Source organism: Cnephaeus nilssonii, assembly GCF_951640355.1.
Source record: "Cnephaeus nilssonii genome assembly, chromosome: 18".
Taxonomy (NCBI): Eukaryota; Metazoa; Chordata; class Mammalia; order Chiroptera; family Vespertilionidae; genus Cnephaeus; species Cnephaeus nilssonii.
Window position 1 is genome coordinate 2,203,663 of NC_137089.1, and position 16,635 is coordinate 2,220,297.

General features: G+C 53.7%; 1 protein-coding gene across 1 annotated transcript in view; it reads left to right on the forward strand.

The window, feature by feature from the left end:
• Window positions 1–16,635, forward strand: part of FAM135B (family with sequence similarity 135 member B) — a gene marked incomplete at both ends in the record, with an annotated part of 50,191 nt that overhangs the window by 16,975 nt on the left and 16,581 nt on the right. The window contains 4 exons of the mRNA XM_079795910.1: window positions 4,382–4,452; window positions 5,540–5,713; window positions 8,730–8,856; window positions 15,780–15,933. Of these exons, the coding sequence (XP_079652036.1) occupies window positions 4,382–4,452; window positions 5,540–5,713; window positions 8,730–8,856; window positions 15,780–15,933 (526 nt within the window). The remainder of the gene's footprint in view (window positions 1–4,381; window positions 4,453–5,539; window positions 5,714–8,729; window positions 8,857–15,779; window positions 15,934–16,635) is intronic.

Below are 16,635 nucleotides of genomic sequence, written 5' to 3' on the forward strand. Positions count from 1 at the left end.
GCGTTGCCGGAGACTGACGTGCGGACTGTCTCAGCCACCTTTCCTTTGCCCTTTGGGCCTGTGGCTGAGCCCGTGGGAGTCTGTGAGCGTCTGCTTCGTCCAGGGCTCTGGGCCCGGCCTCTGGATGAGGGGCGACCCCGACGAAGGTCGCAGGTCCTCTGCCCTCAAGTGACTGCTAGCTCATCAGGGAAACGGTCCATGAACCAGCACCTGATGGATGATCCACTGCACTAGCTGTGTGTGCCAGTGAGCAACAGTGACCAGGACAGGGAGCTGGGCTCGGGGAGGACGCCGGTGGTTCTCAGGGGAGCCGGCTTTGGGGTGCACACGCCAGGCGGTCCTCAGGGTAAGAGGAAGAGGAAGGGCGTCTGGGGGAGCAGCATGAGTAAAAGCTCAGAGGCCCGGGAGCCTCGTTCTGTTTGCCGGAAACGTGGTTGCAGATGCCCCGTCCCACCCTGGCCGGACTGGCTCAGTGGATAGAGCATCAGCCCGCGGACTGAAGGGTCCTGGGTTCGAGTCTGTTCAGGGGCATGTACCTCGGTTGCAGGCTTGCGTGCAGGAGACAACCAGTCGATGTGTCCCTCTCACATCAGTGTTTCTCTCTCTGTCTCTACCCCTCTCTTCCACTCTCTCTAAAAATCAATGGAAAAACATCCTTGGGTGAGGATTAACAACAACAACACAATTACGCAGATGCCCTGTGCATCAGATTAGCACACGTCAGAGGAACACGCGGAGTAGAAACCCCAGACCCCTCAGTCCCCATGGCCGCGTTCCCACAGAGCACTTCCTGCTGGGCCTCCTTGAATGCGGGCAGTGACTCCCAGCTGGGAACGCAGACCAAGAGGCCCGCCTGCTACTCACAGTCCCAGGTGCTATGCCTGAGGCCACCTGGCATCCCCCCCGCCCCGGCCCCCATCCCGTGGTTTTCTGTCCCCACCATGAATGGTCCAGGTGGTGACCACATTCCCCTGCGTGGCTAGAAGTGAAACGTTCCCACTCATTCTTCGCTCATGAACCCACCCTCCCATCAAGGATTTATGCCCCCCGTTAACCACACCCTGACGGGCCAAAGATAAAATGGCGAGGGAGAAAACATCCTGGTGCCTTGGGGCTTATATTTTCATGTTTGATCCATACGTCCCAATGTAACCAGGTAAATAAACCAGGTACGCTGGGTCCCTGAGCCTTGCCACGGCCGCGTGCTCTGCTCACCCGGCCGTGACGTGCATTTATAAGCGTGTCAACAGGAGGCCTTTGCTCTTGATGGATCCTGTGAGCTCCATGGGACCCACCCAAAGTGGGAGCGAGCGTCTGGCGGGCCCACTGGGCAAGGCTCGCTGCTGCCTCAGGAGAAACCCTCCAATGATGGACCGGGGGATGGCCCGGAGCTCAGCCAGCACCGGTTCCCCACAGGACAGGTGACAGAGGGGGGCCTCCCTGGGAGCCAGCACCAAGCGGAGACCCCAGTGCTGAGGCGGAGCCTGGGCACCCAGAGCTCTGGGGGACAGGCCCCGCGGCAGGAGGAGGGTGGGGTTCCAGGAAGAGCAACGGCCACGGTGACCTGCACGGTGAGTGCGGAGAAGCGGGCAGGAGGTGGCGTTGGAGAGGCCGGTGGGCCGGACGTCCCGCGCTCTGAAGGCCACGGGAGGGAGGCAGCAGAGGCCTCTGATCTTGCCGGAAGGGCGCAGTGGCATGGCTTTAGTTTGTGCCCAGGGGCTGTGCATATTCGCATATAAGTTCTCCGGTTAGTCCCTTCCTGTCCCTCCCCCCCCCACACACCTCTGTCAGTCTGTGCCATGCATCCGTGTCTCTGGACCTGCTTTGCTCGTGAGTTGATTTTGTTCATTAGATTCCACATGTAAGGGAGATCATGAGATGTTTGTTGTTCTCTGACTGGCTCCTTTCGCTCAGCACAATAGTCTTGTCCACATTGAGAAGATAGTGTGCGGAGACGGGGAGCTCCCTGCCTGCACTGAGTGAGTCCGCAGAGAGCACTAGCTGCTGTGTTTGCACCACCCACTGTGCGCAAAGGGCTTCCTGGCGCAGGAAGGAAAGAACCGAAGGGAGGGAAGGAGGGAGGAAAGGGCCCTTGAAGGGAGGCGATGGCATTAACCAAGAAAAGGCAGAGCCATGGAAGGACCAGTACATGTGCATGTGAATGTGTGTGCGTGTGTGTGTGATCCTGTGTGCATGTGCGAGTGTGCATGTGTGTGCGGGTGTGCAAGTGCGAGCGTGTGTGTGTTTGGAGGGCAGGGCAGGAAGCCAACAGGCAGCGATGAAATGCATGGTGAGAGAAGGCGGTGACTTCATCCGGAACACCTTGCAATGAAATATTTTGGAGACATCGGTGACGTCATAGCTGGGCTCAGTCCAGCCCCGCTCATCCTGGCCCGGGCCTCCCTCCAAGCCCAGAGGAACGGCAGCGTGCCTGGATCTGGAGTGCACCGTGAATCTTCGTTCCCGGGCCAATGCACGCCCAGAAGGTGGTTGGGGGCTCGCCGTGCCAGGCTCGCTTCCTGGGGCTGCGCAGGAGGTTGCGACGCTTGGGCTGTGTGTACATAGCGAGGTTCCTGATTATGCAAAACAGAGCGAGGAGATGGAGTTATTCATAGCCCTTGGATCCAGCAAAATGTTAACTTTTAAAGGCTTTTTTTTTTACAACAAATTTTAAAACACCAGGGGCCTAAAGATAAATTCCACCCATATGTCTCAGCCTGAGTTATGCTTCACCAGGAATATATTTCCGAAGAGGTGAGACAGTGCCGTCCCTGCAGGATGAGAACATTCTGGCAAAGGAACGAAGCCCAAAAGCGGTGGGGTGGGGATGAGCTTTATTTATTCCTCAAGATGCATTAATGTTTCCTGTGGCGGCTCTGTTCCTGCGCCAGGTCCAGAAGGAATCTAGGTGACACTGTCCCTTAATGATGCCAGACGACGGGATGCTGGGCAAGAAATGGGCGGGGGTTAGCTGCCGGGGCTCAGCCACAGGCAGAGGCGCTGTCAGTGACTGGGGGAGCCTGAGCCAAGCGGAGCTTCCAGCTGCATGGCCTGATCAGGGGTTCCTTCCTTCCTTCCTTCCTTCCTTCCTTCCTTCCTTCCTTCCTTCCTTCCTTCCTTCCTTCTTTCATGAGCTGAAATCTATAATAGAAAAGTGCAATTGCCTGATTTGAAATGTTTGCAACTTTCTGAGGACAAAACCAAGTATGTCTTCAGATGGAATTTGGCTCACAGGCTTCCGGCTATAAACCCGAAACAAACAAATGTAATGGGAAGCCTTGAATGCGAAGATGGAGACAGAACAGGGTGTTGGTGGTTATGGGGGAGCAGGGCTCCGCGCAGCCCGGGAGTCGTGAACAGGGATCCCCGCTGAGTAGGGCCAGTGGTGAGGTCTGGTATTGAGCAAGCAACTCCCTTTGAGGGGGTGGGGTGACAGTGTTTCCTGTGGGAAAAGAAGGGGGCGGGTGCCTTCCTTAGATGTGTGTGAGCATCGGGCAGGAAAGACAGATAGATACGGGTGCGAATTAATGCCAACAGAGCTTTGGCAAACTCAGAAGGGGCGCAGCCATGACTAAGACATAAAATGCTGAGGCGTCTTAAAGCATAAATGGTGACTTGGGCTGGGCCTCACGGCAAAGGATGGGCTTCCTCCGGATGCTGAGCCGCCTCGGGAAATGACGTCACTGCCCTAGCGTTGGTCTCCCTGTACACCAGGACAGGGTGCCTGCCTGGCGAGGGTGCCCGAGGGCAGAGGTGACAACACCTCCAATGTTACCCACCGCTAGCCAGGTGGGTTTCCCCACTCCCCCAGCAGGCGCTGGACTGGGACACGGTACTCCTGCTTAAAATGACTCCACATCAACCCAGCCGGCGTGGCTCAGTGGTTGAGCTTCCATCTATGAACCATGAGGTCACAGTTCTATTCCCCGTCAGGGCACATGCCCAGGTTGCAGGCACGATCCCCAGTAGGGGGCATGCAGGAGGCAGCCGATCAAAGATTCTCTCTCATCATTGATGTTTCTCTCTCTCTCCCTTCCTCTCTGAAATCAATAAAAAATAATAATAATTTCATGTCAAATCTGTTTGGGGAACGAGGTTCTTGAGGTCCTGCAATGTAAAAAATGGTTTAACTAGCATTTCTTTGACCAATGGGATTCTTCCCCAAATTTGACTGCATAAATCCCTCCCGTTTTCCATGCAATGCTCACAGACACCCTGTCCCACCCACCAGAGTTCCGTGGCGCATACATGGACCAGTGTGAACTCATATCATCGCTTCCTGGTGAGATTCCTCTTCTGGGTTTTGAAACAGAGACTGGCCGGAGTTGTCATTGGCCCACACCTGACCCCAGAACTCCCTCAAGCTTTGTTTCTCCCGCAGGTGGAAGAGGCCCTGAGTGAAGTTGACTTTCAGCTCAAGGTGGACCTGCACTTCACGGACAGTGAGCAGCAGTGAGTGCCCTTGAACTTGTGAATCCTGGCACCGAATTCCCTCCCCCAGCCCTTCCCCACCTGGGGCAGCCTCATGGCCATGAACCTCAGAACATCTTTAGAAATGCCTTTCTCTGACTGACTTATTCACTTAGCATAATACCTCCTAGGTCCATACGTGCTGTCACAAAGGGTAAGATTTTGCTCTTTTTAATTTTTTAAAAATTTTCTAAAAAATATGTTTTGTGATTTCAGAGAGGAAGGGAGAGGGAGGGAGAGATGGGAACATCAGTGATGAGAGAGAATCATCGATCAGCTGCCTCCTACACGCCCCACACTGGGGATGGAGCCCACAACCCGGGCATGTGCCCTGACAGGAATGGAACCATGACCTCCTGGTTCATAGGTTAACACTCAACCCCTGAGCCCTGCTGGCTGGGCAGGTTTTGCTCTTTCTTATGGCTGAGTAATATTCCACTGTATATATGCACCACGGCTTTTTACTCCTCTCGTCTACTGACTTGAGTGGCTTCCATATCTTGGCTATTGGAAATGAGGGCTGCAATGAACGTAGGGGTGCATACATCCTTTCACTTGCTCCTTTCAATAAGCCAACATTTGATCAACTCCTACAGTTTGCCATGGACTGTGCTAGGTGTTGGGGTATGAAGGTGAATTTCTCACATCTCCTGGTCTTAAGAGGTGGGGTCTAGTGGAAAATGCAGACTCACAGAGGCAGCTCAGTGCTGGCATCTGTTGGAAAATAAAGCGAGTGTGGATGGGGGGCCAGGCAGGGTCCCCCCTGAGATGAGCCTCGGACAGAGTCTGGCTGTCCTTCCATCCTTGGCGGTGGGCTTGGAGGTAGTCACAGCAGAGCGCACATCCCAGATCTGCCAGGAAACAGCGGGATGTCTCTTTCCCCTCCTCTGAGCCTCAGTTTCCTCATCTGCCCGTCACGGAAAAGACAGCTTCTACCAGATGGTCTTCGCAGGGCTGGGATGGCTGAGGCATGGCGGCGGGCGGCCGGGGCGAGGCTGTCACGCAGATCTGCCTGGACAGAGGCAGCGATGACGCCGTCACTCACCTCGCCCACTCGCTTGCCTTGCAGGCTGCGGGACGCAGCGGGGGCCCCTGCCATCAGCAGCCGGACGCTCGGCTTACACTTCCACCCCCGCCAAGGCCTGCACCACCAGGTGCCCGTCATGTTCGACTATTTCCACCTGTCGGTGATCTCGGTGACCGTCCACGCCGCCCTGGTGGCCCTGCAGCAGCCCCTGATCAGGTACGTCACCGGGAGCCCGAGGCACAGGGCGGGCACTGCTGGTCACACCACCGTGGAGGGGGCGTGAGGGACACGGAGGTGGCCGCGACGGTCAGCACGGACCAGAGATGCTCCTCCCAGGCTGCCGGTGGGGCGCAGAGGGGACTGCCGGGCAGGGAGAGGTGGGCGGGGCAGCTGAGGGCACCAGGAGCCCCGGGGGCACAGGCCCGGGTCGGATAACAGAGTACAGACCCGACCCGAAGACTTGGCTGCTACACCTGGCTTGGCTTTGCCTCAGTGGGCCTATTTGAGAAGTCACGTGTCGGCCCTGAGACTCCTAATCTTCCTCTCTAACAGGAACGGGTCCTGTCCGTCGAGGTTTCATGACTCTCACGGCGGGCAGTGGCCGGCAGGGCGGGGCTCCGATGCCTCCCCACTTGCAGGAGAGGAGCTCGATGGAAACCCACGGGCTCGGGCTCCTCCAGGCCGGGGTAACATAGACCTGCAGGAAGGGTTTCTGTTTGTTCGCTCACAGTGTCTGGGAACAATGACAGCCCTTGGATGTCATGGGAAATGCCTGTCACGTAGGGCAAGCCCTGGTTTTTCTAGAAAAGCCATTTCCAAGGCGTCAGGCAAATCCAATCAGAGGAAAGCAGGTGTGAGATTAAAGCTCAGCTTGGAAAGACCCATCCCTTCCTGAGGCAGACAGAGGGAAGACCCAGCTTCACCCTCATGGGGCCATGGGGTGTCGGGGGAGGGATTCAGATCCACGCACTTCCATCAGGATAATGAGGCATTTTATAAAAATATATTTCTATTGATTTCAGAGAAGAAGGGGGAGAGAAATAGAAGCATCACTGATGAGAGAGAATCCTGGATCGGCTGCCTCCTGCATGACCCCCACTGGGGATCGAGCCTGCACCCCGGGCATGTGCCCTGACCAGGAATCGAACTGTGACCTCCTGGTTCACAGGTTGACGCTCAACCACTGAGCCACGCCAACCGGGCAATGAGTTATTAATTTGTAGTCTGTCCCCCGAATGTGCCACGCGTCTCCTTACTCAAATATATGCTATATTTCTTCTGGAATGTTCCTTCCCGGCAAGCTAGACACTTACTTTAAATCTCAGTTAGAAGCAAATCATCCTGAAGAGTATATTATATATTACCCTTGATTGAATTTGTGGTGTCATCAGCAATAGCTATAGAACCACAATAGTGACCACCTTAGATTTTATTACCTTTGTGGTGTGACTGGCAATAGCTACCAGCCTGTATGGAGTCGTCGCTATTCGTCAGCCATAGCACTTAACACTGCACTTGTCTGGCCTCATGAAACCCTCACAATAACCCCCAGAAACAGGCCCCAGGATGTTTAAAAACTATTCGCAGCCCTGGCCGGCATGGCTCAGTGGTTAGAGTGTCAGCCTGTGCTTTTTTGAACCAAAAGGTCACAGGTTCAATTCCTGGTCAAGGGCACATGCCTTGGTTGCAGGTTTGCTCCCAGCCCTTCTCCCTCTCTCTGAAAAAGCAATGGAAAAAATATCCTTAGGTGAGGATTAACAAAAAAATAAACCTACTCCCACGTCACAGAGCTGATAGGCGCTGCTGGGGTCGAACCCTGGCCGCCTGGGCACACTGGCTGCCTCTTAATACTTGTCCACACTCTACTTGGGTGACATCCCTCACTCCTCATCCTTCCGCCCAGTGTGGCTTATAAACTGCTGTACACTCACTGGCCTGAGTTCACCTCTCTCGTATTCCGTCTGCCTCGCTCTAGCCCAGTGGTTCCCAGTCTGGGGCACACGCCTCACTGGGGGGGGGGGGGGGGGGAGGAGAGACAATTTGATTTTTAAGGGGGACAATTCTAGAATGAGTTATTAACAGTGAATTTTGCATTTCATATGGTTCTAGGGGCCTCATCTACAGTATGTAAACATATGTTGTAACATATTTATGCATTTCAGGTCTCTATTATATGTTTTGAAACTTTACTTGCTATTTTTTCATATCACTTCATATTATTTTTTAAACAATTTCTAAGTGATTTTTTCCTCAGTACTTCAGCTAACCTTTCATTTTTCTCTTTCATGGATGCCGTGTTCTTTGGAAGCTTGTTTAGACCAAGTTAATGGCCTTTTCAGCTTCCTCCACATGGATAGGAGTTCACTTTTGGAATAGTAGGAATTCTATGTCACAGGGGGCATCAGGATGTTAGAGGTGCTTAGGTGGGGCATGGCCAGGAAAAGGCTGGGAACCGCTGCTCTAGACCAAAGTGTGTTTACCATGAGGGCCATGCCTTAATCACATTGCTACCTTAACCCTGACTCACAGCCCGGCACGAGGCAGGAGCCCAGTGAATACCTGACTACATGAATGAAGCAGAAATACGATGCTCGCTTCATTTCCCCGCCAGCGTTTTAAGCAGACGCGGGTCTCTTGGATTAATACCTTGCAGGGTCCTTCCTGAGCACCTGTGCTTTATGGTGTCACCTGAGGCTAGTTATCCTCAGGGCCTCTTTGCCATCAGAGACTTGGAATCTCGCTGCGGGAAGAAGACATGCCCATAAAATAGTCTTGACAATGGAAGACAATTGACTGTTAGGCTAATTAGTAAAAGAGATGGAGAGAGAGAGGCCATGAGAACACGCAGACTTTGTCACTCTGTCAGTGGAGGGAAATCACAGAGGTAAAGGAGGTGGTCATGAACCCAAATATGAGAAATCCAAGTGATTGTATCGGCTTCCGAATCCCCTTCGATTCTGCCTGTGACGGTCGCCTTCACACCCGTCAGCTGGTCTTCTTGTTGACTTGCCGAGCTGGCGGGGTCTGTACAGTTGTCCATGGAACAGATTACAACATCTCCAACCGGCATTGACCTTGTGGGCTTCATCGTCAACAGTCTGACAGCCACGATCCTACTAGGACCGCCCCTTCTGTAGGACTTGTCTTGTGGGCTCCCCAGCCGTTCCCCCAAGGAGCTGGAATCATCTTTCTCTACATCCTCTTTCTCCCTCTTCACTTCTCTCCTCTTCAGTTTTACTCGCCCGGGAAGAGGCTCCTGGCTTGGTAAGGGCGGCCCGGATGCGGGCCCGGAGCAGTCCAGCCTTTCTCTGGAGAACCTGGTCTTCGGAGCTGGGTACTGCAAGCCGACTTCCTCCGAGGTACGTCAGCGAGGGGCTGGGCAGTGGCTCCGAGACCAGCAACCTTCGCTTTGTGTGTGGGGCGGGGAGGGAGGGGGGGCGGTTAGTCAAGTGCCAGCTGCTTCAGAGGTCCCACTTAGAGCATCGTTGCTCTGGGCGTCCCTCCCTGTCATCTGTCCCTCCATCCCTTGTTTTATTTGCTGCTACTTCCCGCAGACATATTCCAGCTGCCAGGCCTGGGCAGGCGCCGAGGGTCCGGTCTGCGTGTGGCACCTCTTTGACCTGGTTCCTCGAAGGATGTGGTTCTCTGGGGGCCACGGGGCATGTTGTGTGGGGCTCCCCGAGGTGGCATGGGAGTGCCAAGGGGGCTGCCCTGGGAGACTTCAGAAACCCTAGGCCTGGTGTGGGTGGCAGCGGGGGCCCCTGTGGCTCACTCAGCCCACCTGATTCTGTTGCATCCAAGGAGGTCAAGGTGACCTGGCCACCTCTCCACCGCTGAGCCGTGGTGACGGGAGAGAGAGAAGTCTGGTCTCAGGCGCCTGCCGTGCTAAGTACGAGGTGGCTTGTGGGTGGGGGTGGGGGTTCTTCACCTCTGTGGAAACTCAGGTTCCTCAACCCTAACATGGGGTGACTCTGTATTTTAGAGAGGGTTTCAGAGTTCACGTGTCAAAACAGTACAGAAATAGACTCCTAGCAGGCATGTGACACGGCATCCTTTTTTAAAAATTCTTCTTTCTTGGCTATTTTGGGGGATGTGTGTCAGAGAAGACACCCTGGTTTCCCCCGGAGTCAGAGAGAACGCGTATTTGTGGTGCAGCTGTGAGCTTGCTCTCGGGGCGCCGCTCCATGGGTGGTTTTCAGGACCTGATTCTCTTCCGTGCATCGTCCATCTGGGCCCGTTCAAACCTGCTGGCTCAGCGCTGTGCCCACAGCTGCCTGCGCACCTGGCAGGGGCTGCGGGCAAAGAATGAAGCTCACCCGCGCCCCTGGGGCTGTGCCTCCACATCCCTAAGAAGCAGGTGCCTTAGGCAATCAGCCTCACAGACTGCAGCCCCAGGGAGCAGGGAGCAGGAGCGCCCGCCCACACCGCTCCTCACAGAGGCCTTGGCACAGGGGCTGGTGGCAAGACCCAGCTCAGGAGGGGAGGGGTGCTGTGCCGTGCGTGTCCCTGTGTCCGCAGCCCCTTCTGACAGCTTCAGATTGAGAGCCGGAGGGAGGCTCGCTCTCCTCCCCATCGCAAGCCCGCAGCTCTGCCTGCGGAATTATTTTCCCTCCAGCTCCCGGCTTATCTGTCAAAATGGGTTGGAATGCCTGCCTCGTGGGGTTGCTGAGATTAAATGAATAAGCTTATAAAAGCCTTGAGCTTCCAGCCTGGCATAGCAGTGCTCCGGAAATCCCCGGGCTGGCATTATATTCCTTTTAGTTGATCCACATCATTAAACTGGATCATAATTAAATCGGATGTGACTCCAGGAGCCCCAGTGTGGTCTCGTGGGCAGGACACTGGCTGAGGGACTTCGATTATGGAGTTCTGTTCTTGGCTTCAGCACTAACCTGCTGTGTGACCCTAAGTCAGACGCTTGCCCTCTCTGGGTCTCCGTGTCCCATGGAGGGAGATTGGATGAGATCGCACTGGAGGCCTCTGTGCGATTTCCGCTGTGAAATCTCTGTTTGCAGGAGAGACAGCATCCTCACAAAGTCGCTGGGCTCTGCGTGCAGTCTAGTCAGCAGACTGGCGGACGGGTGCTCCCGGGCCCCTGAGGCCGCTCCCTGCCTGTCTGTCCTGGGTCTCAGGTCTGCGCTGGCCCCGGGAGAGCAGAGCGGCAGGTGGGGGGCGGGAGAGAGGCCTGTGTTCCCACCACCAACCTCCCACGCCGCCACACCCTGTCCATCCCCCGCCTCCTCCATTCTGCACCTCTAACAGGATGTTTCTTCCTCTGAAATACAGCGGGAACGCTCCCTGCGTCATCTGGGCTCCTAACTGCTCCGGCTGAGCAAATACAAACCGTAACGTCGCCCAGCTGTTCACCGAGCAGTTCAGACTGTCGGGGTTCCTGCACAGAACAGTGTTCCTCCCTGCCCTGGCCTTGCAGTAAAGAAACCCACACTTAAATGGGACTCTGCCCCTTCCTAGCCTTGGTCCTGGAGTCTAGTCGGTGAGCCGTCCGCGACCCACTCACCTTCCCCCGGTCAGTAAAGTAACAGCAATACTTGGGGTGTCGACAGGCGGGTCAGTGCACACCCCTGTGACGTAAGCTGCTGGGGGCAGGTTCCAGGCTTAGCGATTCTAGAAGCCAACAGGGAACTGACTATTGTCATCCTCTCCCCAAAAATATCAGCCTGTCCTCCCGATCCACATCCTGTTTTCCCTGAAAAATGAGCAGGGCCTGCGGAATCTTCCCAGCCCCATGCTGGCTGCCTCCAGTGTTCTGCATAATTGAATGTATTTGATAGTTCCGATCACCCTGAAAAATCACTTTACAAATATTGAAATAATAAGAGATCCATCAGAGCACCAGTGGTGTAACATTACCTTCGGTTCCCATGGCAACCACGGTGCTCACGTTCGGCGGGGTGGTTATTAATGGCATTTGCCCACAGCCGCGTGTTGGGTTGGCTCGGTAAGTGCGCACCCGGGTGTTTATCATCACCTGCCGTGCGTGCAGCTCATTTCGACTTATGTTTATTGTGGGGATTTTAGAAATGGTTTTTATTTGCTGGTTTGGTTCTGTTCGATTTTTCGGAAGGCATGTTGCCAGTGTCCAGTAAGCAGTTTCCTGGCTGTGTTGCTCAGTCTGTCCTCTGTGTGTGTGTGTTTTGGGGAGGCAGGTCATTGAACGGGTTCAACGGGATCTCTGGGGTGTAGACTCAGTGGCTATAGGACACCTCAGGAGGCAAGAAATCCAGCACCCAGAAAACAGAAGGCGGAGGGATACTTACTGAGCAACGACTATGTGCTGCCCACAGTGCTCACCTTTTGCAAGCACCATGATCTCTTTCGAGTCTTCTAACGTCCACAAACGTTTCTAAGTAGGAGACCCATTCTACAGGTGAGCAAACTAAGACTGAGAGGCCAGGCATCCTTCCTAATGGTAGTTGTTTGAACCAAAATTCAAACCCAGCTCTAGATAACTCTGGAGTGATTGTTCTCTTGCGTGTATTTGCACTAACATGAGCTCGCCCCACGCTTGTTCTCATGGTTGATGTATTTAGAGTGGTCCGCGTGTGGCCAATACGGAATTAATTTTCCTGCTCCTGTTTTTACTGTTCTCATTTCCTTTAGTGCAGTTACAATTAGAAGTAATAGAAGTGGAATGAGTCCTCGTTTTGCTCATGTGCACACAAAAATTGCCATTTGCAAAGCAGTGTTAGAATCCAGGGTGACCCTGACACACAATCCCTCATGTTTTTGAAATATCACACGTAGCCACTACGTGGTGATTTTTTTGAAACACGCACACCTGATTGAATTGGAGAAGAGTGCTGCTTTTCCTTAAATCAGAGCCTTCCTTCAAATTACACCACAAAAACAAAGACATTCTTCAGGAAAGAGTGGGGTTCGGTGGTGCTCTGAAAACTAGATTTGCCTGATCGGTGTGAGTAGTGGAATGTTCTTAATTAAATATGAAGAATGCCACGTGCCTGCGGCCCACGGAAATGCTGAACGTCGCACGCCTTTTGGGGAGTAACTTTTAACAAAGAGCTCCTGGAGGTGAAATAGGAGCAGCGACAGTGCTGACACTGCATGTCTGAACAGATGGGCTCAGCGTTTTCACACGCGGAGTGCTCAGGGTTTTCTGTGCAGTGGTGGCTGCCTTGGCTGAGGACCCGCTGTCTGCAGACCCAGGCGCAGCTGTGCAATGGCCTGTGCGTGTCATCGGAAGGCTCTGCAGCACCACCTCTTCCAGGAAGCCTGCCCTGCCCATCCCACCACACGCTCCTAGCATCCTAAGGCTTCTCCTAATGGGACTCCACATTTCGCACCTGGGTATTTGTGTCCCTGGCTCCTCCAACTTAAGAATAGTTTTCCTGCCCTAGGCTCAGGAAATATGGCTCAGTGGATAGAGCATTGGCCTGCGGACCAAAGGGTCCTGGATTTGATTCCGGTCAAGGGCACGTACCTCAGTTGCAGGCTCCTCCCCAGCCTGGGCCCTGGTTGGGGCATGTGCAAGAGGCAAACAAATCGATGTGTTTCTCTCACATCAATATTTTTCTCTGTCTTTCCCTCTCCCTTCCACTCTCTCTAAAGATCAATGGAAAAATATCCTTGGGTGAGATTTTAAAAGAAAAAAAAAGAGTCGTTTCCCCCAGAGGGTGGTGTGTGAGGGGGTGGGGGCAGTGTATATTAATTCCTGGAGCTCCCATGTTTAGCAGACAGGAAGCACCAAGTTTAGAGCAGTTAGGATCATGAAGATGAATGGAATGGAACTGGCCCTGGGCCTTGCTGGAGAATAGAGAGAAACCCAGTGGGACTCCCAATCATACTTGTAGTCAAGTAGATCAATAGTGACAACGGATGCATTTACCCAAGATGCATCATCCATCGGCACTAAGGTAACTCACAGGAGGGTTGTGAATTATTCAGGGTTAATATGTCAACTTATCTAATTACTAGTGAGGTCTTGCTTTTAAAGGTTTAAATCGGCCCGGCTCTCTCGGGGATGTAGGAATCGAGCGATTCACTAAAGAAAATGCCATCACGTATGGAAGGTTTACATGGAATTCCTACTGATAATAACCCTAAGACTCATGGGCCCTGCCTTTGTGCTGCTTATGGGAAGTTTTCTTCTCACTCTTGCTTGCCCAAGGAGGGCAGCGAAGGCCCTGTCCAAGGTGCTGAAGCTGGTGAGGGTTGGGAGGAGGTGAACTTGACCCCCTGACCCCAGGCTATTCCTGTAATTCCAAGCCCACTGAACTGTAGGGCACTCTGTTGCTTTGCTTCATAAAATGGAGTCAATAAAACTGACCTTGCAGTGACGGGAGCAAGCTGAGTCAGAAAAGTATATTTTAAAAATCGCTGCTTAAAACAGGCTTATACACAGAGAGGAAAGGAAGCCACGTTGAGGAGTCAGGAAGGAAAACAGTGAGCAACAAGGATTGCCGGGCCTGGTTCTCAGCCACACAGTGTGCGCTTGTCCTCCGCACTGGACGGAGCGTTGAACTCTCAAAGGGTGGTGAGGACGAACACCGATGAGGGAGGACTTGCTCCTGAGGAGCGATAAGAAGGGGCCGTTGTGAGCAGGGAGCAGGGCCGGAAACGGGGCTCAGACCCATCCCCCCCTGGAGCCGACGGCTTTATGAACCCGCTGTCGGCTCTTATTTCTGCTGAGTCACCGCTGACGGAGGCACTGCGGGACTAAATGAATGCCCCCGTCAGTGCGCACAGACCCGGCCGGGCACCTGGCCGCTGTCAGGCACGGTTTCCGGAGGCCCAGGCCGCACACCGAGAAAGGCCTTCCCCTGCTAGCACTCAGCTCGGGGAGCGTTTCCCCTGTGGGCAGAGCAGAGTGGCCGCGAATAAGTCATTAGGCTCTTCGAGCCACAGTCTTTTGATCTGGGAAATGGAAATACGAGTTTGTATTATTTATTTTTTATTTTATTTTATTTTAATCCTCACCTGAGGATATTTTTCCATTGATTTTCTTTTAGAGAGAGGGAAAGACAGAAACATCGATGTAAGAGAAACACATCTATTGGTTGCCTCCTGCACACGCCCTGACTAGGGCCTAGGCTGGGAACGAACCCGCAACCGAGGTACGTGCCCTTGACTGGAATCGAACCCAGGACCTTTCGATCCGTAGGCTGACGCTGTATCCACAGAACAAACCGGCTAGGGCTGGATTATTCATTATTTGGTCTGATAAGAAAGAACTCCAAGGCATGAGACGTGATCAAAGCAAGGAACAGAAATGCCCAGAGCGTTTGCCAAATTGTGGGTACGTGTGTGTGCTTTCAGGACACACCTGCACATATGAAGTGCACATGCACCCATGTGTGCACATAGGCATATGGACACATTCTAGAAGGATCCATAAGGAATGATTAGGTTCTGGGGAATGAGGCACTCCAAGTTGTGTTTCCTCGGTAATACAGAGATGTTTACATATTTCTATTCATTTTGAAAATCAGAATTGCCTTATGTGGTGCATGTTGACGATCCAATGAGATGAAGCAGATGGTAGGACTCTCTAGATGCCTTGTCAGCAGTGGGTTCCTCTTGCTCCAGAGACCCGGGGAGTCCAACACGCACCTGCTCACACGCTCCGTTAGCTTTTCTACAGCCGTGCTGATGTCCAGTCTGAACACACTGGGAGGGGGGAATGGGAGGGTGTGGGTCACCCAAGCGCCTGTGAGCACAGACATCCGAGAGATGGAAATTTTTGTTCATGAAATGGGAATGTCTTTTGATTCCAGTCCCTGAGGAATGTGTCGCTTGGGTTCAAACCAGAAGGGACCTCAGAACGGGAAACCAGGTTTGCGCACGGCCCTGTGTGTTCACACTCAGAGCCGTGCACAGAATGTTTGCCCAACACCGATTATGTCACCTCCCAACTTCTTCCTAATGCGTATTTCTCCTTCTCAGCAGGAGGCACTACTCCCCCCTTGCCACGAGGGCCTTGCTAAATTCCTCATCTCCCTGGGGAAGGAGCCTCCCTCTGTCTGTCCGCATGGCCTCTTCTGGGGCACAGGGAGAGGCCTGCGCTGGTGCATTCACCTGTCACAAACCTGTGAGGCCGGTGCCGCCGTCACTGTCACCTGCGTCCTCCCCTCTGCTGTTGGTAGTGTGACTGTTACTGTTACGGTCTTCCCGGGAAGGTGGTGAGCCAGAGGCTCGGCACACGGCGGTGTTGTTCCCACACAGCGACGGGGAAGACTCAGCCTTTTGCACATTCCTCAGGCCCAGGCCGTGCGACGGTCCTCAGCTGTGGTTTCTGTCCCAGCAGGGCAGCTTCTACGTGCCCTCGGAGAACTGCATGCAGCGCGCTCACAAGTGGCACCGGGGGCTGTGCCTGCTGCTCCTGCACGCCTACCGGGGGCTCCGCGCCTACTTCCTGCTCATCGTGAGGGCTGTCCCGGAGCTGCCACACGTGGAGCTGGGTAAGAGCCGGGCCGGGGGACACGCATCCCCCAGCCCTCTCTCCGTCTGCTGGGGCGCGAGCAAGTCCGCACGCTTCGGTAAACCTCCGAGTAACGAGGTTACTCAGGTCGGTATTTCTGTTCTGTGCGTCACTCTAGGGGAGGATCTTAGATGTGCAAGTGCAGGAAGAAAAGACGCAAGCAACTCAAGAAGCGTGCATGCATGCATTCATTCACCCAACGAGCATTTATTGACCACCTACTATATACCTGACACTGTTGGAACATAATGCCAGTTTATAGCCTTGTCTTAATTAGGTGGTAATTATGGCATTGCAAATTACAAGAGTGCACAAGAAATAAATACATAAAGAAATAATAAGAAATAAATGCAAATATACCCTTTAACATGGATGAACACAGAGACCTCAGCGGCCTCACAATGGTTTTCTGGGGATGAATTGCTTCCTGCCATTACCAGACAGTGTGGATACCATTGGAACTGAATCCTCTTGATTGACAGATGGTGGAACTGAAGCTCAGAGAAGTCAAACGATGGCTCAGGGTCACAGAGCAGCATGTGGCCGCACCATGCCAGGAGTGCAGGGGTCCTGCAGAGATGCCCAGGGTAGGGTCCTGGCTTCATGCCACACTCACTCACAGCGAGTGGAATGTTGAGGTTCTGTTTAAAGTCCTCCAATGAGGCCCCTGTGCCCCTAGACC